Source organism: Homalodisca vitripennis, unplaced genomic scaffold (genome assembly GCF_021130785.1).
Source record: "Homalodisca vitripennis isolate AUS2020 unplaced genomic scaffold, UT_GWSS_2.1 ScUCBcl_3668;HRSCAF=9337, whole genome shotgun sequence".
In the NCBI taxonomy this organism is placed as follows: Eukaryota; Metazoa; Arthropoda; class Insecta; order Hemiptera; family Cicadellidae; genus Homalodisca; species Homalodisca vitripennis.
Genome location: NW_025779800.1, coordinates 1 through 27905, shown reverse-complemented (window position 1 = coordinate 27905; position 27905 = coordinate 1). Strand labels below are relative to the sequence as shown.

Sequence of the window (27905 nt, the reverse complement as noted above, 5' to 3'; positions counted from 1 at the left end):
TTCTGCAGGTATTGGTTCTGAGAGTACCAACACCATCTTGAGGAACAATGTGAGACTAGTGATGATATTGTTCTGGTCAATGACAATGATATGTTTCAAACATAACATTGTCATAAAATAAGAAGAGATAATTGGAAAAAAGGCAATAGCTCAAAGGGAAATGAAATTCTTAAGAGGCCAAGACGTGAATATAATAGATCTATAACCAAGAAATTAACTGGTAACCATAACCTATCTATAACTGACCAAAATAGGTTTTTATTTGTTTCAAGGTTCAGTGCAAATACCAAGTGTGAGGATATACATGTCTTTTTACATGAACAAAAAAGAGAAACTATACAGTGGAAAAACTTAATTTGAGATATCCTAACATGCCTTGTTCTAAAGACACTTTGAAAGAAGACTAACTATCCATCCAAGAAAAGTTCAAATTATCCAAAATATTTAATAAAAAGTTGGAATTATCCAAGTTTGACTCTAACAAACACTTTTTTTACTTTTAAAATGTCATTCAACAAAGAAAGGTTTTAATCGGAACATAGGTCAGCTGTTTCATTTTTATGAAATACTGTATAGACTTGAACTGACTATCAGTGATTACAACTGAACAGTGCATGATTCACATGTTTGATGATGAACAATGTTTGCAATGTTGCCAACCTGTCAGTAGAAGCAGTGCTGCTGGTAGAACTCTGACCAGTTAGGGAAGGATTCTTGCCTGCAGTGGCACCTCTGCCTGTCTCCTCCCTGCGTCTTCCTGGCCGTATCCTTACTGTGAAGGGGGAGAAGTCTGTCACACAATGAGGCATGAAATCACTGTAAAGTGCAGAATATTTATAACATAAAGTAATGATAAAATATATGTATCATCAATTAATTTATATCTTTATAATTTGGATAGTTTAAATTGGATAAGATTTGGAAACTTTAAATTTAAATAACTTTTATATTACGAACTCCACATTATAGGGTTATCTTTATGTTAGAATAATAAATAGTAAACTAAAACCCTTTTAAATTCTTTTATTTCAGACACGTGTTTCGGTATATAACTGAAGATGGTTTATACCGAAACACGTGTCTGAAATAAAAGAATTTAAAAGGGTTTTAGTTTACTATTTATTATTCTTAAATAACTTTATTCAACTGTCCAAATTTAATGAAGAGTTAACACCCAAGTTCAAACTGAGTTAAGAAATGCTGAATAATTTGTAATAAGCTAGTACTTGGATTATAACAGCTCACGATCAGAGCCATAATATGTTGGGTTTGAGCGAGAGATCATTACTGAAATTCTACAATAATATTTCAAAATATCTATCCCCTTGCCTCTGGTAAAATTCAACATAAAAAATTCTTAAAATAGAAAAAAGTACTTTCCAGCTATACACATTTTAGAAATAAATACTTGTATATACATGCTGATCCACTGTATTTATGATGACACTGTTTATGTATAAACGCTATTTGGCTTGTGCAAATTATTTTATTTTAGGATGAGACAATTTTAAATTACTGAAGAGTCATGTGTTAGTTGTAGAATTTATATATTACGTAACAATAAATTTATAATTTCTGATTTCACTTTGTTCAGAAAGAAAGAACTCTGGTAACAGTCTACATATAGTAGTTACATCTTGGGATTAAATTTTAACTGCTGAACATTTACATGACAATCACCGTGACAAATTAGAAGCAATAGCAAACAAAGAAAATTAATTAAATTAGAGTGCATTATAATATCAGTCTACAAAATAGTTTTTTATTAATCAATATATACACACTCACCGGACAGAATGGCTAATTTTGTTGGCATAAGTTTCATTAAGCTCAGTGAACTCGTGTGGTCTGTGAAAATCACTGTAGGCATCTACAAACTCAATGTCCAGAGGAGAGACCTTCAAGAAGTCCTTGCACGTTTTGTGACATTGGGCCACTGAGAGTGGCAGGCACTGCATCACCTCTTGATCCCACCACTGTGTCTGGGGCGTTCTGCAAATCATTCAACTTTAGTTACAGCTTTGATGCACTTGACTATTAAAGTGCTTTGGTACTTTCAAGTAGCAACAGCAAACCTGAACCCAGTGAAAAGGCATTTTGGGTATAGCAAAATGCACAAGAAGCAAAAGTTTGTAAAATACAAACCAACTGATTCTTGAGTTCACTTTTTAAGGGATTATTCTACAATGGCATTTTAAATAATCTTAATAAAACACTTTAGAGAAAAATGGTTCCAATACATTTGTACGTTTTTGTTGGCCTCACAGGGAATTGAACTTGTGACTTTCCACTCAGTGAGCCACAGCTTTGTATCTAGGATCAGTGAAAGTCAATTTTAAAAGACATTCTACACTTCTTTGTATAAGATTTACAGTGATTGGTTAGTTGGTGTTATTTGGTTAGTTTTGCAAGGTATAAAGCTGCATATAAATGTAGCATGGTACTCTGGTGCAACTTAAAATTATTTATTGATGGATGTTTTTGTATAAATCAGCTGAGATTTATTTCTAAAATCACAGAATGTTGCAGTGTCTGTGGTCACAAAAAAGGTTTTAAGAGTTTTATGAGAGGATCAGTTGAAATGGCTATTACGCATTACGATAAGATTATCTATCAATCTGTTGGCCAATGTTTGTATTTATGTATTTCAGAGATAATGCCAGAGGTCTCTGTAAATTTTTATATTACAGTTTGTTCAAAGAATCAAATAACTGTGTTGCGCCAAAATATTGATATTACGAGTCTAAAGATGCTGTGTTAACAGTTATTATCGGTTGAAATAGTTTACGTGTGAAAGCAAAACAAACAAAGGTACTTTTGCATTTATAATATTATTAGGATTAGGATGGTGAACATACATGTGTGCATGCGGGCTTGATAATTCCCATACGATTACAGTAAAATAATAAAACTTGGCACATTATTACTGCACATATAAATCTACTTTTTGAAGTAACTACCATTTTTTTGTTAATTCAGAGGGATGGCCTGCAAGGAGTCATAAGGAAATCCTAAATGAGAGCATAGGTCGAGTAGTACATCAAATTAAGGGTCTTTATTAGTAGATTACAATGCCATAAATCCGACCTCAAAGTGTTCACTCTTGAACTAAAAAATTAGTTCAAATTGTAGGTCTTGTTCTAGAGGGTTTAATATTCTTGTCTTAGCTTAAGTTGTGAATGTTAAACTTAGTAAATGAATACTGGACAAAAATAGTTTTAAGGTAGTTAGTGACTCTTCACATCTAATGGAGAATGGTCTACAAGGAGTTAGGCAAAAAAAAATTAATGTAAGTATAGCTCAAGATGTACATCATTATAAAGGGGTTGTTTAGCAGAAATGAATGATAAAGGGAAAAACCTGGTATCAGTGTTATTATAATAGAAAGTTCTTATTTTTAGATCGGCTTTGGACTTTACTTGATGTACATCTTACATTACACTTTTAAACTATGTACATCTTCAGCTATGCTTACGTTAAATCCTGTATATTAAAGGTATACAGAGTCTACACCTAAAAAAGTAAATACTTTAAACATAAAGGCTAAAAACATAAAAATGTAAAAGCTTTTAATCAATAACACTTACAGTCTATGTTGCACTAGTAGGCTATTGTGCAAGTAGTAGTCTGTAACCTGTTCCCACAGAGGAGAACTGTGCTCGTCAGGCACAAACAAGCCCAGGAACAGATTCATGGCATGCTGCTTCTCAGTGTCTATTGACAAGCATTACTTGGTAATAAGCACCCTTCAATGAGATTGTAATGTTAACTAGACTTTAGACCGTGACAAATGAGGTAATAAATAGAACTATAGCAGAGTCATGAAAATTCAAGCTAATTCACAGGACTTTCCTCAAATTATAAAGATCTCAGACTACAGAGAAATATTGGAAAATAATTGGTGCAGCACTAGTTTGGAGAGACAGCAATATTAAGTACAGATTAGATATAGAGTGAATGATCAGTACAATGGAAGAAGGCAAAACAGAGAGTATAGTAATAAATTACGTTATAGCTATTTGAATATTGTACACATACATATTTTTCTGAACCAACTCAAAATACTGGTATGGAATCTTCAGTTATAATCTTTAGTTTTAATAAATTAAAATAAATTGTTTGAGAGGAAATTACCAGAGAAGGTGTTGCTGTAGTATCTACTGAGAGTCTGCATGATGTCGTTGCCTTGTGAGGTCCAAGGAGCGGTCTTACGGTAAGTCTTAATCCTGTGTACCAGCTGAGAACCGCCGTACTGCAGTGCCAGAGTATCACCATGGTCCTCGTACAGGACCTCCAACAGCCGCACGCAGTCAGAGTCAAAGTCCAGGGCCGGCCACTGCAAGAGCCCCATCGAGCACAGCTGCCACAACACACTAATGTCACTGGTTAACACATACATGTTTGGAAGTTTACTAAATTCGGATGTCAAAACTTTCTATGCACTAAAAATAAAAGTCTCATGTCATTGTGTTGTGTAAGGTAGAGAGGGGTAATTATGATGGGAATGCCAAAGTCACACAGTCACATGTACATTAATGTAATGACCTGGCTACTCTGACCCTGTCCGTCGCTTTTGGCTAATAAACCTTATCAATGTTATATTTGTGTGGACTAAGCTTTTGTTGCATGTTAATAAAACTAAATGAATGATTTTATTCATCCACTACAAGTCTGTAGCCATATAAAAAGGATCTTTCCATAAAAAAAGCAAGCATGTAGAAAAATAGTCAAGATTTTAAGCTGTTACAAGTTAACTTTTTAGGATACAAAAACAGCTCTTAATTACTATAATGTATTTTATAACTAACAAAAATTTACTCTACCCAAAGATCTTATAAAACTAGATCGACGTTGTTTAATCATTTTTTTTTTAATAGTGTACATCTTATAACCTATAAGACAATGACCCAAGCTTTTTCGTGTTTATCTAACTATCACTTTCCAGTTACAAACTGTAATAGAATTATGTTACCTTTCCTCGCTTCACCTTTCTCACATCCAAGAACTCATAAACTCACGCTTTTTCAATCCACTTTTGAGATGGTCGTACAATCCAGCTACAAGTGTTCTACTATCTCTTCAAATGTTTTAGACTCTAAATTTTGAACTATGACCACCAAACATAAAATCTGAACTATAACAATACGTTTTGTATTACATTTAGTAATATGCTGGTTTGTAATTCAATTGACAATATTTACGAGATTCTAGAACAGTGCTTTCCGTATCTCATCACTATTTTCCAGGAAACTAATTCTATTGTATCAATCAATGCTCACTGACCTGGTAGCCTAGGGCACATTTTCCCACTGCAAACTGGGCAGTGTTGGTGCGATCGAGACAGTCGACACAGTTGACACGTATAATGCCTGTCTGGACACGTCCATCACTGGACTCTTGTCCCACCACAGATGTCAGATGCTGCTGGCTGCTGTATGACCGATAGCTTGTGTAGAAGCCTGTTTTGGTCACGGCTGATCGAGCAATATCCGCCAATCCACCCATCACATTCGCACCTTTTCTGCATGTAATTAATTGAATAAAATGTTTAACGTAATCAAATTACTTGTTCACTATTTAATGTTAAAATAATTCTAGCTAGAATTAATCTACATTCAGGCTACAATAATGACAGGAAGAGATATACTTGTTTTATAAAATATTTATTGATGTATACTTTACTAAAACTAATAATGTTTTATTTAATTACTTTCAAGTATTACAAGAATGCTAAAAATTATTGCACCAGTTATTGGCTGTACATGTACATAGCTGCATCACAACTTGACAAAACCTGTCTGGTTAATGTGTCAAAGATCAAATTATTAATGCAATTCTGCAATTCTGTTTTATACAATGCTTGCTAAATCTGCTTGGAATCAATGAAATGAAATGAAATATGCCTTTATTTAAGAGGCGGAGTTAGGGCTATTTAGCCCTCTCTACCACTCAACCTCACATAATATACAGATATATGTACAGTGAATGATCTTAACTAATAACAAATTTTAAATTAAAATAAATGCTTAAAAATTAACCAAAATATATACATACTATTTAACAATTAAAAATAAAATTTATCAGCTTAATATGTAGAAAAATTCAAACAAAGTTAAATTAAAACTTAAATTAACAGATTACTTTTTAAAGAATTTCTCGTTATTACTACATTCATTCTCTCAAACACACAGCCCGACCACAAGCATGCCACGAGCACCGCCACCCGTCACCCCCACAGACCGGCCAGCAACAAGTCCTTGACCTTTGCCCCAAAACGAGCTCGGCCCTCTATAATACGTATATCATCAGGAAGAGAGTTCCAGAGGCGACATGCCTGAACAGTGAACGACTTACTGAAGAAGTTCGATCGATGAACAGGAATTGACAGTAAGGTGGATCCCCTTCTCGTAGGTCGCTCACTTATATCGGAAATAAATTTGAAATGTTCGGACAGGTAAACAGGTGACTTGTTTTTGATAACTGAATGTAGAGTTGAAAGAATGTGAAGTTGGCGAAGTTGTTGAAGTTTCAGAAGCGATAGCTGTTTGAAAAATGGAGTCACATGCTCATAACGTCTGAGATTGAAAATAAATCTGATACAATGGTTTTGAGCACGTTGAAGCCTGTCCGAAAGCTCAACAGTCATGTCACTGATCACAGCGTCACAGTAGTTGAAGTGTGGCAGTATGAGAGTTTTAACCAGCATAACCTTGACACTGAACGGTAGATATAAAGCAAAACGCTTTAAACTGTGAATGCCAGCAAATATTCTATTACACGTTACCGTAACCTGGTCACTCCACTTAAGACTTGAGCTCATAGTAAGACCAAGGTTTTTCAGTTTGTTTTGAAAATTTAGTACGTGGTTATTGAGTTTCAGTTTTGGTGCAACGTTGAAGTCCAAACGGTCGATCAGTCTTGGGTTTCCCAATACCATTGCCTGCGTTTTGTCTTCATTTAATTTCAGCCCACGTTTATTTGCCCAACAAGCAATTGATTCAATGTCGTGATTGAGCAGAACCATAAACGTGTTCAGTTCATCAGGCGAACAGTGTACGTAAATTTGTAAATCATCAGCATAAAGATGAAACTTAGAGTGCCTTATAATAGATGTGACGTCATTAATGTAAAGTGAGAACAATAGGGGCCCAAGAACAGAGCCCTGTGGAAAACCCCGTGTTACGGTTTTCCATTCCGATATTGTTTCCCCTTCTTTGACACATTGCTGTCGCCCAGTAAGATACGATTTGACCCAGTTAACACAACCATCGGAGAAACCATACTTCTTCAATTTGATGAGGAGAAGGGGGTAATAAACACAGTCAAAGGCTTTGGAAAAATCAAAAAGCAGTAAAATGGTGATTAGTCTCTTGTCCATTGCCAATCTGATATCATCAGTAATTTTAATTAGGGGTTGTGGTGGTGCTGTGATTAGGCCTGAATCCAGACTGCCATTTAGACAAGATGGTATAGGTATTCAGATAAGATGAAATTTGTTGATGTACCACTCTTTCAAGGCATTTGGAGAGACAAGGGAGAATACTGATTGGACGTAGGTCAGAAGGGGATTGCGGATTAGACACTTTTCTCAACGGACGAACTAAAGCATGCTTCCAGGTTAAGGGAAAGACAGATGAATTTAAAGAATAATTGAAAATGACTACTAAAACAGGAAGGGTGATTGGCAATGTATCTTTTAGAAAGCGCAAAGGTATGTTGTCAGCCCCAACTGCGTTGCTGGTCATCCTCGTAAAAGCAGCAAGCACATCAGCCTCACTCACAGGTGTGAAAGAAAACTGGCGGCCAGCAGCTTCCTGAGGAGCAGCCTCCAGCTCAGCAAAATAATCGCTAGCTGCAGATATATTAACAGGGATATTAATAAAGTAATCATTTATAATATTGAGGTCAAATGGAACAGGTGGACTGATATTGGATTTTCCCACACCAAGGTCTTTAATTTTACTCCACAATGATTTAGTGGACTGAGGTTCTGAAAGTGTTGTGTGGTAAAATCTAACTTTGGCGTTACGGATTTGCTGCTGCGTGTGATTCCTAAGACGCTTATAGGCCTCCCAATCTTGAGTGGATTTAGAACGTTTAGCTTTTCTGAAGGCGGAATCCCTTTGCTTTTGCAAATTTCTTATGAAATCATTCATCCATGGAGAGGGGGCTTTGGTTACTCTTTTAGTTATGAAGTTAGTTATGAATCACTCTATTTCTTATGAATAAAATTAAAGCCAGAATCTTAAATCAGGAGTTACTTAAACATTTATCCACTTATTTATGCCAATTAATTGAAAGTTGAAATATTTGTCTAATATTTGGTTTATTAAAACATATATTTTCTTGAAAAGACATGTTGCTGCCTGTAATGATTTTAAAATACAAAAGTGGTAAAAAAGATGGAGAACTTTATTAGTTTGTATGTTAGCGGGTGCTTTGAAAGGTCAATCACATACTTAATGATCTTAAAAGTAGTTTAGCATCCATTCATTCAAATTTTGTTAGCATAAAAGTTCAGGGGTTACTTTCTTCAACAAAAATATTATTAATTAAGAATAAAGCTAATTCGAGTGAAGAAAACTTCATAAAAGATTTAATTTATAAACCAGATTTGATTTTCCACAGATAGTAGAAAATTTTAAATACGTTTCTTTAAAGATTAATATTCTCACCCTTTATTCATCCGTGCCATATCGAAGTGCACATACTGTATACGATGGTCTGGGGGTAGAAACTGGTTCAGATATGTGATAGCTGACAGATACTCTCCACTCAGCTGTGATTCATGCTTCTTCTTCTCTCTCTCCTTCACCAGGTTCAGGATTATGATGGGAGAACCGTAGCGCTGTAGTAGCTTGTTGAAATGAGCACCTGTTTCAATATTATACAGAACATATTATAGAATCAAAACAAATTTATTTTTAAATGATTACATGTAATTTTTAAATACTAAATTACTAAAAAATGTTTCATTGTGTTCTTTTGCCTACTACTGGTTTTGTTTGTGATTTGAAGTTAAATTAGTAACGTAATCATTCTCATTATTCATAATAAGAAACAGTAATTGATAAAAATGTTCATCTATGATATTTTTTGTTTTACCTGTTTCTATATCTAATTAAAGATGTGTTTAAATTCAGATTTATGCATCTCTGTGCACCGATTCCAAGGTTATTGCACAGTTAACACTTTCCCTGCAGCTCTATACTGAGTGATTTTGGCCAGTGCACGGGACTATTACACACTAAGGTGTCTGCCATAGTCAACACGTTAAACAATGCTTTATTATATTACAGTTCAAGAAAACTTTACCAAGTAATACTTATGTAATTTCTCCAAAACTAGAAAATCTGTCTGAGAGTGAAAATTATGTAGGCCAAGGACTAATTGCATTTTATGGCCTTCATCCAGTGAAATGTTTTAATACGAGAACAATCCAGAAAGTAATTACATATGTGGGTTATCTTTAAATGTTATATTCTATGTTACCATTATTCCTTTTTACTGATATGCAAAACTTGTAATGATGAATATGTTTTAATTTCAAAAGTAAAAAAAAATGTAATAAAAGACAGTTTGTTGGGCAATTGGAAAAATGTATATCTAGTAGTTATTAAAACAACTCTTTTCCAAAGATTTTTATTTTTTGGATGAGGCCTTAAGAAAACTTAGATTTCATCTTCAGACGACTCCACAAATGGAAACCTTTGGTTTCAAAAGACCTTGTCCAAATGTTGTAAATGTCATATACTATGTCACCATTATTAAATTTTACTAATACAGCTACAAATTGTTATAATGACTTTGTTTTAATTCAAAAGTATATTTAATAGTTAAATAAAATAAATTTAACTGGTTAGTGTAGTTTTTAAGATCTTGGTTTTTTAAATGTGGTAAAAATATCATCAACATAACATAACCACACACTGGGGAAACAAGTCATATTTTGTTTTGATTTATATTCAAGATTTTATTGGAAAATGTTTGCAATCAGTAGCGTAGCCAGAAATTTCGTTCGGGGGGGGTCCGAAACCGGGAGATCCGGGGGACGTTTTGTGTGTTATTTTCCAATGAGTTCACTGGTAAAAGGTAAATACCAAAAATATGGGCTTTAGTAACTATGCCTTATAGAAAGTGGAAAGATGTAATAGGCAAATTCAACTCTCACAGCAACTCTAGTACCACAAATTTTCTTGTATAGCTACAGAAACTTTACGAAGTTCGATTCTGGCCGAGTATAAGGCACCAAAGTGATGTTGGATTCACTGGATAAGAAAGAAAAAGAACAAAACAGAGTTTCACTCAAGCTTATAATTGACACAACTATATTCTGTGGAAAAAATGAAATACCCCTTCGGGGACATTGGGCCACTGACGGTCGAAACCCTTTAGAAAAGGAGGGCAATTTTCGAGCGTTGCTCGGGTGCAGATCAAACTAACGGTCGGAAAATGCACCGGAAAAACTCTACTGATTAGAAGTTCGGCTACTTTGGATTTCACTGATTAAGGTATTTATGAATGAGTTATAATGACGATTTTTTGTATCATTACACTGTAGACGAGTATATAATTATCGGAAAAAAATCTAAAAAATCATTTCGGTCGGAAATAAAATACACCTGAAAAACTCTAATGATTAGAACTTCAACTACTTCAGACTTCAGTTATTGAGGTAAACGTGGTATTTTTGATTGAGTTAGGACGACGATTTTTTTTGTTATCATTAAAAACTGTACTCGACTACCTATATAATTATCGACAAAAAATCACTTCCGGTCGGTAAATACCGAAGAAAAGCTTTGAACAGATTCAAGTTTTGACGATTTTGGATTTCACTGGTTGAGTGGTTGAGGTAAAAGTGGTATTTATAATTTTGTTAGGACATTGATTTTAGGTATTAATTCAACGCCGACTAATAAATATATAATTATCGAGAAAAAAACCAAAAATAATCACTTCCGATCGGAATATACTAAGGAAAATGAAATAATACCTCAGTCAGTGAAATCCGAAGTAGTCGGAACTTCTTATCAGTAGAGCTTTTAAAGTGTATTTTCCGACCGAAAGTGATTTTTTATATTTTTTTCGATAATTATATACACGTCTACAGTTTAATGACACTAAAATCAACGTCTTGACTTAATTCTTACGTCCCCAAGACGAATTTGAACGAAGTGGTCGCTAATTTAAACTGTCCAAGTCCAAGTCGGGTCGCTAGGATTGCCTCTGGGCGCTCCTCCTGGTCTGTGGGCAGTATCTGAGCAGTTGAGCTCAATGATTTGCCTGTCAACTGGAACAATTTGCTCCTGCAGCAGTCTAGCAGCTGGTCGGTGTGCCACTGAGGGCCACTGCTTCATTGAAGAGCCGGGTGAGGGCGGTCAGCTGCGCAGCTATTTCAAGACGGCTTGTAGGCTGCGCTGGGCGAGGGCGGCTGCTTCTGCTGCTGCATCAGCTGCTGGCGCCTCCGTTTGTTGCGGCGGAGTGGCTGGTGTATTTGCCGGCGGGCGAGGAAGTCGGTTGGCTGGGTTCTGGGGTTTCCTCCGGCGCTTCTTCTTCTGCGGCATGTCGTCCTCAGCTTCACTCTCCGATACGGAGTTCGCTGGTGACTCGTCCCGCGCTGGTCGCTTGGGCGGCTGGGCCGTTGATCGCCACGCCGCTGGTTTGGTTGGCCGGGACTTGCGGCCTAACTGAACAGCTGCCGCTCTGGCCTCCTTGTAGGCCGGACACCCACGATAGTTGGCGTTGTGATCGCCGCCACAATTGCAGCAGTGACCCTTCTCCGTCGAGACTTTGGGGCAGTTCATCTTCAGATGATTTTCCCCGCAGCGGACGCATTTTCTCGGCCTCCCGCAGTTGCCGGAGCCGTGGCCAAAACCTTGGCACCTGTAGCACTGCGGCGGGCCGACCGGCTTCTTGTAGACAGTGACTGAGACTCTGACATGGAGCAGGCTTTTCACGTTGTAGATTTGGCAAGCCCTCTTGGTGTCAGGGTTCTCTCGCTCACTGTCCCTGGTCAGCGTGATCAGCCAGCTTCTGGTAGGTCCCCTGGCAGTCCGATGTCGTGCAACCTCGTCGACGGCGAAGCCCTCGTCAGTTAAGACATCGAAGAGCTCCACATCATCGGTGTCGGGCAGTCCGCTGATCACAACCTTAAGCGATCTTACACACCCAAGGTTGTGAGTGTAGAAGGGCAGCTTATTGAAACATAGGTACCGCTGAACCGCCCTGAAGTCCTCCACGGTGGTCACTTTCAAGCGATAGTGAGCACCGCGGAATGTTGTCGTCAGGCCGTCCCGCGCCAACTCCTGCAACTTCTTGGCGTGGGTAGGCCAGTCCGGAACACTGTCCAGGAACAGCAAGGGTATCCTGGGCGTAGAAACCGAAGCCGTAGGTTGGTCAGATGTCACAGTAGCAGTGGTGACGTTGTGGCCTTTAAAAAGGCCCTTTGCAGGAGCAGCGACCTTCTTAGGCGCCGAGCCGGCAGGTGGAGAGCTAGGCCTCTTAGCTGGCTGCGCTTCCAAAGGCACGCTGTCCCATCTTCTTGAAGATGTCACTCATTTTGTTTCAGGAGTTGTTGACACAACGAGCGCTGGAGGTCGAATGTTTGCCGTGTTACAATTTAGGTTGCTTTGCGACGTCACGTGACCGCTCTCTATAGCAATACCGTGATTACACTACACTATCCGAAAGGCCGAGCCCATAAGTATCGTTTGATACTTTATGATTTAAACGAAAGGACAATTATATTTTTAACAACGGTCACTTTAATCAATTAAATCAATCAATTTAATTTTTGTAAACAAGAGTAAATGATAACTCTCCTTTTTTTTCTCCTGCTCCATGCTTTATTTTTTAATATGTCTTAAAATTTCGGGGGGGGGGGTCCGGACCCCCTGGACCCCCCCCTTTGCTACGCCACTGTTTGCAATAACACTTGATAAAGGTTCCCCGTTGCTGTTCCCTCAATCTGTTGAAAAAACTGGTTTTGAAATTGAAATGTGGTTTAATACATGCATAAATCAGTAGAGCATTAAGTATTCCTTAACTTCATCTTAAGTTAAGTCGATTGATATTAATCATACCTTGATCATTCAAGGGCTATCCAGTAAGTAGCTTACATTTTAATATAATAATAAAAAAAAAATATATATACATTTAAAAGTGACTAAAATACTATTTTTAACATAGTCACTATACAAATTTAGGCACTTATCATAGCGGTGAACTAGTTTTGAAATTCCAGTGTTATAAAATTCTGCCACCTGAGACTTCAACCAGGTAGTCACACCCTCCCGCAGTTCCACGTTGTCATCAAAGTTCTGTGTTACAAGCCAGGTCTTCATTGATGGAAACAGATGGTAGTCGCTGGGTGCAAGGTCTGGACTGTAAGGCGAATATGGAAACACCTCCAACTTAAAAACATTCAGGACTTATCGAGTCCGATTTGCTGTATGTTGTCGGTACCCATCTTGCACTAAATTTATGGTAACCTAACATCTACACAAAAATTTCGTGTAACAAACTTCTTGAAATTTGAGGAAAACTATGTGAGAGTTCTGTTGTTGTGAGTGGTGGTCATCTTTAATCTTCTCATCGACTTAAGAGACAATTTCATCGGTCACAATGCTTGGCCATCCACTTTGTATGTCATCATGCATACTAGTTTGGCCATTTTTAAACCCAATGCACCACTGACGCACTCCACCTTTACTAACATTGTTCCCATAAACTTCACAGAGTTATTGATAAATCTCAATTGGTTTATTGTGCTTAGGCAACAAAAACCGTATTAACAACCGCACTTCACAACTTGCAGGATTTTCACTTGTGTTACACATTTTAAACTGCTATTGTAAAAAAAAAGGAGCAACAGTAACCTCTCACTAGCACGGATGGACAGCCACTGAAAAGAGAAAAACTCTGACATCAAAATGGCAGTGATAGCGGGACGCCCCTAGCGGCTACAGAGCGAAACATAATCTACTTTCTGGATAGCCCTCAAAGATAGCACACCATAAATGCAAACATTTTTAATGTGATTATCCTTAAAACTAAAATGGTAATATGATTATATTTATATCTTAAAATAAAAATGGTGATTGGAATCCAAACACACCAAATGTAATTTTCTTTATAAATGAATCCCAAACTTGTTATACTGTTTATCTTCTACTGACACACGACATACCAAAAGACGACATGCTGTCTGCAGTAAAATGTTGCACCAAAACATTTGTTGATTGCAGAATATCTACAGTGTGACCGTAACATTTAAATATTTGAATTGTCTTAGCAATTTTGAACATAAACCAGAAAACCTTGATAATAGTCAATATCAATGTATAATTTTAACACTTAACATTTTGATTTCATCTCTGTATTTGATGTCAGATATAATGCATTATTCCAATTCTAGTCTACATTGAAAATTTATCAAAATAAAGATGAGCTGAAGAAGCAAACAGATATACAGGATCCATGATCTTATCCAGGCTTAACGTTCTAATGCCTAACCTTAAGAATTAGAGCTCCAACAAATGTAGTTACCCTCATTTGAGAACCTTCTGAAACATTACTTATGTGGATTTTGTCTGATCATGTCTGAATTAGTGAACTGAGATAATACAAGGGCTATCCAGACGTTTTGAAATAAAAAATTAACCAAGTGAAATAGGAACATTTATTATATGCATTTAAAAGCTACACTCTTAGTCTATTTTTCAATATAATCCCTGTTCAAATTGAGACATTTATCATAACATGCCACAAGTTTTTCGATTCTCGCTGCCATGAGTTTGGAGACATTTTCTAGGTTTTTTTTTCGAGAATTGGTGTGCCCCCATTCCATAGACATGCCTCACCCATGTTTCATCACCAGTAACGATATGATCGAGAAGTTTGTCATTAAGGAAAGTTAACGATGCAACAAGTCTTTGTTTTTTGTGATCTTCCCTATGGATTTTTGGAACCCACCTGACACAAAATTTGTGGTATCCAAGCTTTTCTACAACAATTTCATAAAGTAAACTTCATGAAGTTTGTGGAAAATGTACTGAGAGTTCAGTCATTGTTAAACAGCGATTTTCACGAACTTTGTCATTGATTTTCAATATCAAATCTTCAGTCACTAGGCTAGGCTGACCACTACGACTATCGTCATGAACAATGGTGTGGCCATTTTTGAAGTCAATACACCACTGCCTTACTCTGCTTGCACTCATTCCATTTCCATAAACTTCACAGTTGGCGATAGATTTCAATTAGTTTATGGTTTTTTCCGACAAAAACTTTAGAACTGAACACACTTCACAAGTGGCAGGATTTTCAATTGCAGCACACATTTTAGTAATCACAGTGAGAAAAGTAAAAGAAATACAGACTGCGCATGACTACAGCTTGATGCATACTGAAACGCACAGTGTTTTGTCACCAAGATGGCGGCTGTAGTCCCACCCACTGCCACACCATTCAAAACGTCTGTTACTTTCTGGATAGCCCTTGTACATAAAAAAATCTATTAAAACCCTGAAAAAATAAGTTTCTTGGAATGAAGTATCTGACCGGCAGTTTGTGCAAAGGCGTCACTGAGGTCGAAGGTGATGGCAGGCTTTGGCACCATCTTGCTGATGTCCTGGCTCCAATGGGCTGGGATAGAACCTCGCATCTGCACAAAGGAGCTCATCCGTGGGTTCTCTGTGGATGAGATACCTATGTCCTCTACCAGCTGTTCTGTCTCCACCTCATTGGCTACATCTCCCTGCGTCAGCATAAACACCACACTTTTTAATAAAAATAAATATCAAGCACTGCTCTTAACAAACTATTTATGTTGTAACAATTTAAAAGTGTACAGTTTTTTAAATACAGTGGCACTTGAATAGTTCAAACCTCAAGAGACTGGTAAAGAGATCTTATGGAATGAGCAAATTATCAAGCAGGTCACACGAGTTCAATTTGACACATGCATCATGACAATGATGGCCAAATAAAGACATTGCAATGACAGAAGGGATTATGAACTGGAGTGGTAGGGGCAGGGTACTGACACTGACAGGTAGGAGGCAAGGCAGGAAACATTGAAATCACTTTCATAGCAAATGCGTGGAGGTTAAATAGAAACCATGAATAACGAGGCGAGGAGGCGGCTCTTTCTTATATAAACATCCTAATTAACCCTAGAAGTGTGTCCATGTTACCAAAGATAAAACGCCAGTCCATTTTTGACGTGTTGCAAGGGTTTTTTAAAAAATTCGTAAAAAATACTTAGTATCAAGAAAACATATATTGTTATATATCGTTTTACTTCTCAGAAGTTGTACTATTTGAAATAGGAATAAATCTTTTGATATTCTTTGGTTTAGTATATATTTTCATGAAAATAATGAGAAATTGCTAAAAGTTTTATATGAAAATTTCAAGTTTGGACATCTGTAAGGTATTGAAATATTACAGTAAGGTCAAAATGTTAAATGTATAAAATGTAGAGAATTTTATGCCAAATGAGAAAATATATTAAAAATTTCTATTAAACAAAAATTGTAATTTTGCAATTTTTTTTTACAAAAGCGAAAATGTACAAAAATATACAAGGGTTTGGGCTTTTCATTTTTTTACCTCCAAATGTGACTATATATTTATATAAAAAATAGTTTTCTATTGTAAATTATACATGCTATTTGAAAACACTAAAAGTAAACAACAGCAAAATAAACTGTTATTTTATTATAAGCTTAAAAAAATTTTTTTTTTTAATTAAAATATTTTGTAACAAAATTCAGAAACAAGCTAAAGATTTTCACTTATACTTTATGTTTATGTAATTTTTGAATATACCCTTAGTAATTATGTTTATTTGGCTAAAATAAAATATAAGATATGTTCAAATACTTTGAGAAGGAACTGAGTTATGACATTTTTTGTTAACAGTCGCACGTTGAAGAATTTACTCATAAAAAATAATCTGGTTTGCAACGAAAAAAAATATGAAAATATTTTTTTTAATTTTTTTACTTGTTATATTATGTTAGCACATAATGTTTTGAAAGAAATACACTCAATAATTTTTGAAATTGAGTAAATAATAATTGTTGTGCGTCAAATATTGTAAAATTTTTGACAATATATAAACAATAGATATTATAGTTCAAAATAACATTGTTTTATAATGTTTTTGTCATTTCATGTGCATTTATGCAGTTGAGTATTTCAACCTGAAAAAATAGAGACCTAAATTATGAAAATCGGTAAAAAAATAAGCTCGTGGTGAAATAAAATGGTCAACAATGGCCGACAGGGATGGGTTGGGTTGGTCTTGATGCGACGCCGTGATTCATCTCTTTCGTTTCGCACTGCCGGAAACCTACTGAACTAAATTTACCGTTGAAAGATTGTACCGGTAGATCGTTTCTTTCAATTTACACTGTTTTTTTTATTTTCTTTATTGACAATAAATAACTGTGTGAATGTTATTATACTAACCAGCATAAAATATGCTGGTTTACAACTTTAGAATTGTCCCTTTTTAGAATATTCATAGTAAATCAACTATTCGTTCTAATGACTTTCTGTTTGCACTGGAAGAAAGAATATTTCATTCCGCGTCTATTGACATATGGCAGCACTGTTTGTAGGCAATACGTAACTTGCTGTGATTGGTTTAAAATGACGTATTTCTTTGACCCGGCCACCCGCGAAATTCAACTCAAATGATGACTTCTTCAGAAAACATTTCACCACGACCGTAATATTGAAGTTAGAAAATAAAAGTTTATATGAAAATTTATTGTAGAGTGGAATCTCATAATTTCAATGATACCAAAAACATAGTAATTGTTTGAAGATAAATAATTATTTTTAATTAAAAACTGAACCGACATACAATATGCTGGTTCCGCACAACACACATAAATTACAACCGACATAAAATATGCTGGTTCCACACTTCTAGGGTTAATATTATGAATGTGAAAGTGCCTTTGTTTGATTGTTTTGCTTTCACCTATAAACTATTCAACCGATTGGACTGAAATTTTATACGGACTTCCTAGGATAACATAGGCCTATTCTTATATCATAAATCCTTTTGGGGTACACTCCATTGGTCTTTAAAGCAGCAAAACTCCCCCCTAAAGTTGTGTAATGTGAATTCAAAGGGCCAGTTAAATTTACTCATCTGTTATGTGTAAACGTTGTATTATGACAGCACAACCATATACCATATGTTTAATTATTTTAACCAATATTTTCAATTTGTTAATATCTATAGAGTGAAAGCACAACAAAATAAACAACACTTCTTATTTCAACATCGTGCAACAAGGCAAATCAATTCAATTTACTTATTCTGGGTCACAAAGAAAATCACAAGACACTAAATGTGAATTTTTAGAAAGAAAATCGTCGAGGAGACATGGCATCCATTTCTCATTGATAAGGTATACCAGATGCTGCAATAAAAAGGTAGGTGAACTAAACTCATCATTCGAATTGAAATAAGTCTTCCTACCATAGCTACATTATGTGAAAAATTGTTGTGTTCATCATACATAATTTCTAAGCTACAATTCCTAAAACTAAAAGAGGTAACATTACAATGCATAATCCAATACAATAGTTAAATAAATAATAAAGATTTTATAGGTGGTTTATATTTCTTTATTCTACTAAACAATTTTGGAGACTACACTACAAATATGAAATAAATTAACTCTTTTTTAGCATGGCAATTAAGAACAAAATTAAGACCTACAGAAAGAACCACAATATTGATCAAAACAATGTTTTGTGTAAATAAATTAATATTCGTAACATGATTTTCAATTCTAAAGCAACAATTAGAACAGTTAACGATTATGAAATATTAAAATACTTCGTAAAGCTCTCATTTGCTTTGGTCATAAAATGTTTATTTGTATTGCATAGTTATTCTCTTACACAGAACATTTTAGTTATTCACAATTGAATTTTAGTCACTAATTTAGTAATAATACTACATTTATATTAGCTGATTGGTTTTGCACATATTATTAACAATGTCTGGTTTACAGATAAGTGCCAAATCAAATATATAGTATTACAAAATTTCAACATTCTATCTTTACTTCTACAAAGAAAAATTACAAGTAAAACATAATTTGAAATAAAAATCAAAATATAATATTGTTTATATTTAAAATTGTTCTAATACATGGAGGAGGTTCTCCAAAGCCAACTATAAACATGCTTGTTTTTATTGTTTTATAAGAGTATTTATTATAATAGGTTCTAGAATGTTGTAAATTTCCAATGAGACTACAATATGACTATTTAGAGTTTTCACCAGACAATACAAATGTATTATTTTTATTTTAAATATTGTTATTTTTTTTAATCTGAATGTTTATAACGTTTTTGTTTTTTTAAAGGAGAGGCTGATCCCATTTAAGCCTTATTCTGCCCATCCTCATGGGTAAAACATAAATAGCTATAGTGCACATAGCTAAATCATAAATATACCAAGTTTTTATAATTTGAATTATTTACTAATAACAATGTTCCAGAGATCTGAGTTATACTCACAATGCCTTTTTATAGTATCAATGATATGTGGTTTGTTACAGTTTCCAGAGAAAATCAAACCATATATTAAGTTTGAAGTTTGTTTTTGACAATGGAAGGATTGTGAAGGAAACAGGATTTTTCTGAACATTTGCCATTGTTTAGTGATACAAACACTATTTTTTGAAATCTGCAAAACATGCTTAACAGTAAATATATGTTTTCAGTTTTATCTGGATTGAGCAAAACGCCATTGGAATTGAACTACTCCATAATTTGAGTTTGAAATCTATTATTAGTTTCTTATTATTACTATAAATTGTAATTATATTGCTTAGCTTACATCAAAATTAGCCCCTCTCTTAAGAAATCGAGTGCCTGCATATTTATTGGATCTCCTGGCAATGAGAGCAATGTAGACTGATCTGCCGAAGATGCTGACGTTCGATTGGCTGATGAAACCATGCATTATATAAAGTATCCAATCCGGATGGAGTTCCTTCTCCACACGAGACAGAAGATAGGAGTTCCAGACGTATCTGCGATTTGGCTCTCCCCTCACTCCAAAGTGAACCAAGGACTTTATAGCTGAAGATCCCTGAGAGTCTTCCTCCCTGAGAAAACACATAACAATACCTCTTGAATAACTGAAAACACAAAAACTACAACATACTCACACTACAGTAAATTTACTAAAATAAAGAAATGAAAAAGTCACATGTTCAAAAAAGGTAAAAACACATACTGTAATTCCATTGCCCAATAAAATTAATAATCTGTGTAGTCTAGATGAAGAGGTATCCTAATTGTTTCATCAGGTTTACAACTGCCATATTCCAAGAGTAAACTATGACAGTGTCAGATCTGCTTCACTTAATCTAGACTACACTGAATAGACTGGGTAACCAGACTGAGGTTCTTGTAGACTAGATGTCTGTTGTTGAAACGATTCAAGGAGTTCGTTTTGAATGTTTTCGTCAAAGACTTTTTATGAATCCCTTCAGAGAGAAGTAGACTTCAGATTCCAGAAGTCAATCTGTACCAGAGTTGATCTCTTCAGACACTGCACTTAGTAGAAGGTTAAATGGAGCTTAACTCAACATTCGTAATCTCACTATATACTGGGTCCTAGGCCAGGCTTGAATTAGAGGTAACAAAATTGCTGATGAATTGGAAAATACTGCATTATGAACAAATTTCATAAGACCTCAAATTCTGTGACATATCCAGGAGTAACGTGTGTACCTGAAAAATAGACAAGCACCAAAGAAGATGGGCCGGAACTCCCAGGACTAAGGATTAGTAAATTTGTTTTACATTCACCTTTCAGAAAAGTAACCTCTGAGATACTACAGCTGGAATTTCTGTGTTGAATAACAGGATTATTGTGTGTTACAGGGCACATTATCAGAGAAATTATCTTTAAAGGAAGAGATTCTTCAACACAGAATATGTTAATGGGCTATGTGGGCAACATGAGGAAACAGCTATATACATATATTGTGTGTCATTAGTTAAGCATTTAACTATTTATATATATATATAATATATATATATATATACCGGGTGTCCGAAAAAGAATTCCCTAGTTTTGGATTCTTTTTATTTATTGTACAATATACAAATTACAATGACTGCTACATTAAATGAAAGGTAATGAAATAAATTTTTTTTAACACTAGTACACCTCGATATGTGAACCATTTGTAGCCCTACAGATATCCAAGCGATATTCTAACTCTCTCCAGGTATTAGTTAACATATTAGGTGTGACCGATGCTACTGCTGCTATGATTCTCTGGTGAAGATGGTCAATGTTACGTATCTTCTCTGAATACACAAAGTTCTTGACATAACCCCACAGGAAATAATCTAATGGTGTTGTGTCGGGCCTTCTTGGAGGCCATGCGATTGGGCCACCTCTACCCATCCATCTTCCTGGGAAACGGGCATCTAAGACTGAGCGCACACATTGTTTGTAGTGGGGCGGCGCACCGTCTTGTTGGAATATGACCAGTCCCTTTTCCGCCTCGATGTCATCCACCTGTGGAAACACGTACAGTTCCAGCATGTCACAGTAGATATCACCAGTTATTGTCTTCTCTGCAAAAATAAAAGGTCCAACAATTCGGTCGTTCATTAGGCCGCACCACACATTAACCTTAGGCGAGTCTCATTGGTATTGAACGATCTCCTGTGGTTTCTGAGACCCCCAAATTCTGCAGTTGTGGCGGTTTACAACCCCATTAACGTGGAACGTCGATTCATCAGTAAAAATTACATTGTTTAAAAAGTCTTCGCTATCATCAATTCTGCACTGACAGTACTGACAGCGCTGAGTGCTGGATGCGGCGTGTGGTAAAACTACGCTCAAGGTCAAACAGGTGTACCAAACTTATTGCCAACGTTCGAAACTAAAACTTACAAATATACTCTACAGCACCAAAGGATTATTACTCATCCATTTAAACTAATACTAGTGAAACAAATTTAATTTTAATTTTGGACAAAATGGAATTGAAAAAAACTGTGACAAAAGTTTCACTTACCTACTTTTAGCATTACTTGTACTGTCTTCATCTGTAAGAGATGCAAATAAATCTTCTGCCACTGCATGTTCAATTGGGCCTGGAACATTCAATAGATACAGTTTAAACTGACAATACTGTTTTGAAAACATATAAGCTACAGTTTGTTTTTCTAAAGAAGATCCCTGACGGAGCCGGGTCCTGGATCTAATCCTCTTTGGCCAAACATTCGCTAGAGCTTCACTGTAGGATAAAGCTACTCCAAACCCCGGCTTTGCTCCTACCAAGAGGTTTTCAGAGTTAATCTTGACAAGAGCGTCAGATGTTTCATTCTCAGAAATGCCTTTATAGCCTGACACCCAGCCAAGGGCAACTTTGTTCTCCTTTACCGGTTTCATTAGTGTATTCTTGCATTCCCATATTGTCTTTGAGTGAAAGGAACAGGCGTCAAGTAACTTTGATGCTGCCTAACTGTCAGAAAGTATTTAATATTCTGCACCTATAGGCCTCCTTTGTGTGAGTCTTTTGGCACATGTTTTGACATGTAAGAAGTGACCTTACAGTAAAGATAGATTAACCTACCAATGGTTAAATAAAATAATGAATACCTGACCTGGTGTTTTATGATGAAGATTGGAAGAACTCTGAAGATGAGAAATATTTCTTGGAACTGCCCATATTAACCTGCAGTGTGTGTGTGATGTCATAACCGTAGCTGGAACAATTAAACATAACTGTAAGTCACAAAAAATATCTGAATTGTTCAATTTTCAAATGAAAAACTATAGATTTATGAAGGGCTTTTGGTCAGAAGGTTTAATAGCTGATGTACTGGTGGCCACTTGATTTTAACCATGTAATATATGTAACAACCTCAAACACTGTCAAAGTTAACTTCTGGAATCTGGAAATTGTGTAGCTGATGAGGTAAAGAGAACACCCCTTTATTTAGATTACACTGGATTTATTCTGGGCAAAATAGATGGAGCTCTTTTGTACCCTGGGAGTCTCTGATATTAAAACGACACAACATGAAAGCAACAAACTCAAGAATCAAGAATCTTTATTGTCATCCCACATAACAATGTATTGACGTCAGAATAGCACTAGTAGGCCTAAATAAATATATAAATATGACCAACATATAGGAGCACATAAATTAAAATTAAAATAGCCTACAACAAAACAGTTTATAAATCACATGACACATAAAAATCAACATAGCACAATTTACATGAAAATGCAATCACTTATACTACAGGAATAAAATTCTTCTACAGAATAAAAAGCTTTTTCTTTTAACCATTTAGTCATTGAATTCTTAAAATCTTTACATGAAATGTCTCTTACAACTAATGGTAACTTATTAAAGAGTTTTACGCCTAAATAAAGATATGCACCGTGTGTTTTAGATAGTCTAGCAAACGTCTGATCAATAGAATGTTGGTTTTTAGTATAATGATTGTGGACTGAGCTTCTTAAATTAAATAATTCTAAGTTTTCTTTTACAAACGATAAAATTTGTAAGATAAAAATTGAAGGAAGCGTAAGTATATCATATTCTATAAAATATGGTTTACAGGTGTCACTATAGGTAATATTAAAAATTGTATGCACAGCCCTCTTTTGGCACAAGAAAACCTCTTTAGCACCACTAGATCCACCCCAGAGAAGGGTGCCATACGGAAGGTGAGAGTGGAAAAGAGCAAAATAAGCCTTTAAAACTAAATTACAACTAGTACAAAGTTTAAGTTTCTTAAGTAAAAAGATAACTCTACATAGACGAGCACACAAGGCATCAGTATGTGCTCTCCATGTAAGCCTTGAGTCAAGATGGAGACCTAGCAACTTAACAGACTTATTTACAGAGTTAACACCTAGGTTAAATATTATTTCCTCTGACTTATCCTCATTAACTCTTAGACTATTTGCAGTAAACCAAAGGTAGGATCTCTCTTTCATATAGTCCATCATAACAAGATTAAGCTCAGGAAGTTTACTAGAACACATCAAAGTAGTGTCGTCAGCATATAAGTACTCTTGTTTGGTAGAAATTTTCGGAGGTCATTAATGAAGACGACGAACAAAAAGGGGCCCAGGACAGAGCCCTGGGGAACCCCCCTAGTCACTCTCTTGAGATCAGAGTTCTGGCCACTTAGTTTGACAAACTGGTACCTATCAGACAAGTAAGAACTAAAAAGAGATAGTTCAACATCTCCGAGTCCATAATGGTTAAGCTTTCCAATGAGTTCTGAGTGAGGTACAATGTCAAAAGCTTTACTAAGGTCCAACAATAAAGTGCATATCTCTTCTTTGTTTTCAAAACCATTAATAATATAGGAGACAATGTTTTCTACAGCCTTAACAGTGGAGAGGTTTTGTCTAAAACCAAATTGCTCCGATGAGAGTAAGCAATTTTGCTCAAAATAATGTTCAACCTGGAATTTAATAATGCTTTCGATTATCTTGGACACAACAGGCACCAAAGCAATTGGTCGGTAGTTATTAACATTTAATTTATCGCCTTTTTTGTATATCGGCACAGTTACAGTCGTTTTTAAACATCTAGGATAAACACCAACACTGAGCATCCAATTAATAAGAATTGTCAAGGAATACAACATTTCCTTTGTAACTTTCTTTAAAACAAAATTGGATAATCCAAAGACATCTTCAGACTTAGAGTTACTTAGCCTACATACAGTGTTATGAATATCAACAGGGTTAACATAACTCCACTTAAAAGGCAAAACCTGAGGACTCTTGATGGTTGATTTTAATATCTCTATGGCACTAGCTGTATTTACATTATCATTACTACTATTTACATTATTACATATATTAACAAAATGGTTATTGAAGTCATCAGCAGAAAAGGGAAGTTTAGACTGACTCATTGTGTCATCAAGAGTATGTTTTGAAGAACACTGAAATCATGGCAACTACTAAGTAGTATTACAAAGGCTACTTTAATGTTTTGGTCTTCCTAGATCCCTTGAGACGGAAGTGGACTCCTGATTCCAGGAGTTAAGTCTGTGATGGTGTCAGATCAGATCAGACGCTGCACTAAGCAGAAGTGAAATAGAGCTAAATTTAACATTCATATTTAATTAATCCTCTTTACCATAGCTGTGATACTTGTATTATTGCGAACTATGTGTAAGGTGCAAAATGGTAGAGTCTTCATACACTAATACAGTTGCCAAGTCAGTGCGTCCAAGCAGCATTAATTTCTGTGTGCACGCAACTGGGGGGGGGACTACTACTTGATCTACTTCTCATCTTCCCATTATAAGCAATCAGGCTGAGCTGAACTAACTTGCTTTTTTCCTATCATCTATCGTTCACTGAGTTTTTTTCCTTCTACTCTCATCTATTGGGAAAATCTTCATCCAGAAAAGTTGGCTTCAATTCTTTTCTCAACTTTTTTCCCTACTTTCCTGGTCAAGAGAGAGATTGATCTCTAATATGCAAACTCTAGATACCTAGAGACCTCCAGTTTACTGTAGTTTTCTCCAGGTAGAGCGTAGTGCTGCTTGGGGTGATTTTTAGTTCCCCGCTACTCGTGGTAAAACTATGAGTAATGCAGAAAAACCAAAATCTAAATCTAAACCAGACAACTCTAGTAGCTTTCAAAATGTGGATGAAAGCTCACAAAAAGTAGAGTGATTAGTAATGGGCATATCTATGCAGTTCTGGAACAGCGTTCTTGCTCAATGCTGCTCACCTGTGCTTCTGTGAACAAACTAAAAAAAGAGGATCCCTAGATCAGTTACAAGTTAAGATAAATTCAACTTAGATTGAAGAGGAAATCTCAAAGATTATCGAAAGACCCAAAAAAAGCAGGGCGAGGGGAAAGAAAAGCCTGAGGCAACCAAAAAAGAAAAAGCCAACACTGAAGAGATATAGAGGAAGCTGCTGTGGAATCAATAGTTCCTGACAAAACCAACACAGGGAGGTCTGCTCCAAAAGTTAAAATTGCTGAAGACAACAAAAATCCTACCTGTTCTCTCTTCTTGAAGAGAGGTCTCTTACTTGAGGAACCATCAGTTTTGGTTAAGGAGAAAAAAGGGAGCCACAGATCCGAAACAAACTAAGAAGATTAGAAATCCTGGATCATCTGGGAAGGGGGAAATGAAAAGTTGTAAACATAAAATTCAGAACAACTTTAAAACAGTTTAACTGACGTCTTGGGTAGGAGGTTTATTTCATCAGGCCTGAACAATGCATTGCTTTAATCCAGAAACCTTATGTCAACAAAGGAATCATCAGAGGTCTCATGACTCAGATTGGTAATCTAATATTTGATCAAAATGTTGAAAACCCAAGAACCTGTGATTCAGTCTCAAAACAAATTAATGATTTTCCTGTTACAGAATTAATAATGAGAGACTTGGTGGCAGACAGTAGAAGTGGCTGCCCAACAAAGGAAAATAGAGGTAATTATTGGCTCAGCATACTTCCCTAATCCATCAACAAATTGTACACCCATAGAAGAAGAAATACAGTTGGAGTACTGCAAAGAAGAGAGTGGCTCTAACCCTTGGCTGTGACAGCAATGCATACCACACCTACTGAGGCAGCTCCAGTATTAACAAACATGGTGAGGAACTGCTGCTATATATAGTTTTGTTAGATTTGGGTGGCGATAAAGACAAATGAGATATAGGGTTTCTAAATCTACTAACTGGAGGGAATAAAGGGAGTTCCTAGCATAAGAGTTACTAGATATCCCAATCCCTATCAGAAAAATGAGGTAGAACTAGGAAGGTCAGTCCAAATGGTAGAAAATGCCATAATAAAAGTCTATGACAAAAACTGGCCCCTCAGAAGCGAAATAGATTTAAGAAAGGCATGCCTTGATGGACAAGGAGGCTGGAAATACTTAAACCTAAACTAGATAACTCTTCAAACAGGCAAGAAGAACAGACAAATAGTACCTATATCAAAATGCCCTAAATGAGTACAAGAAATAAATTAGAAAGGAGAAACTTTTGTACAAATATTAACTGTTTATCAGAGGCTGCTAAGCTCCATAAAATTCTCCAATTCGACTACTCAAACTTTTTAGGGTCATTGTTAAAAGGCAAATAGTAGCCTAACTGAGAGTAGAAAGGTGACGTTAGAATTGCTGCTGTAGATGCATTTTCCAGACAGACTATCACCTCGAGATGATGATTCTATTCTCTGGCGGAGAAGAGAACCAACTGGGAGGTTGCTAGGTCCACATTGAAATCAAGAAAAATTTTTTTACAAGAAAAGATTAAATGGGCTATTACATCCTTCAAGCACATCAAATCACTGAGGGCGGATGGTCTTTCCAGCCCTACTACAGGGAGGGTTGGATATTTTATTAAATAACTTAATAACTCTTTGTAACAATTGTTCAGGAGCAACTTTGCTTTAGGATTTATTCCGAAGAACTGGAGGAGAGCATTGGTGGTGTTTGTACTGAAAAAGGTAGAGAGACCTGTCTCAGCCTAAGTCACACAGGCTGATCATTTTAACTTACTTCATGGTGAAAACCATGAAAAAATAATAAACGGACACATAAGAGATGAAACCTCGTCAGTATCCACACTCAGTTTATATCAACATGCACATGTCGAAGTTAAGTCAACCACTTTTGCTCTCCAGAGCTTAGTGGAGGAAGACACATTCAAGGAAAAGAAAGCCCTAGTTAGTGCCTTCATGGACATTGAAGGAGCTTTCGACAGAGTAGCATACAGAGCCATGGAGGCAAACACATATGGTTAAACTGTCTTGCCATTTGCAAAACCAGGAAAAACGTATAGGAGCTTATCCCATGATCCCAAAGAACATAAGAAATCAGAAGCT

The 27905-nt window shown here is 35.8% G+C and overlaps 1 protein-coding gene across 1 annotated transcript in view; it reads right to left on the bottom strand.

The window, feature by feature from the left end:
- The window catches only part of LOC124372637 (polyphosphoinositide phosphatase-like), a gene marked incomplete at its 5' end in the record, with an annotated part of 31012 nt that extends 8230 nt beyond the window's left edge, over positions 1-22782 (bottom strand). Inside the window, 11 exon segments of the mRNA XM_046831040.1 lie at positions 661-816; positions 1789-1992; positions 3588-3714; positions 4135-4360; positions 5284-5521; positions 8676-8874; positions 15565-15760; positions 19883-20153; positions 22089-22167; positions 22681-22741; positions 22743-22782. Of these exon segments, the coding sequence (XP_046686996.1) occupies positions 661-816; positions 1789-1992; positions 3588-3714; positions 4135-4360; positions 5284-5521; positions 8676-8874; positions 15565-15760; positions 19883-20153; positions 22089-22167; positions 22681-22741; positions 22743-22782 (1797 nt within the window).
- Between the last annotated feature and the right edge of the window lie 5123 nt (positions 22783-27905).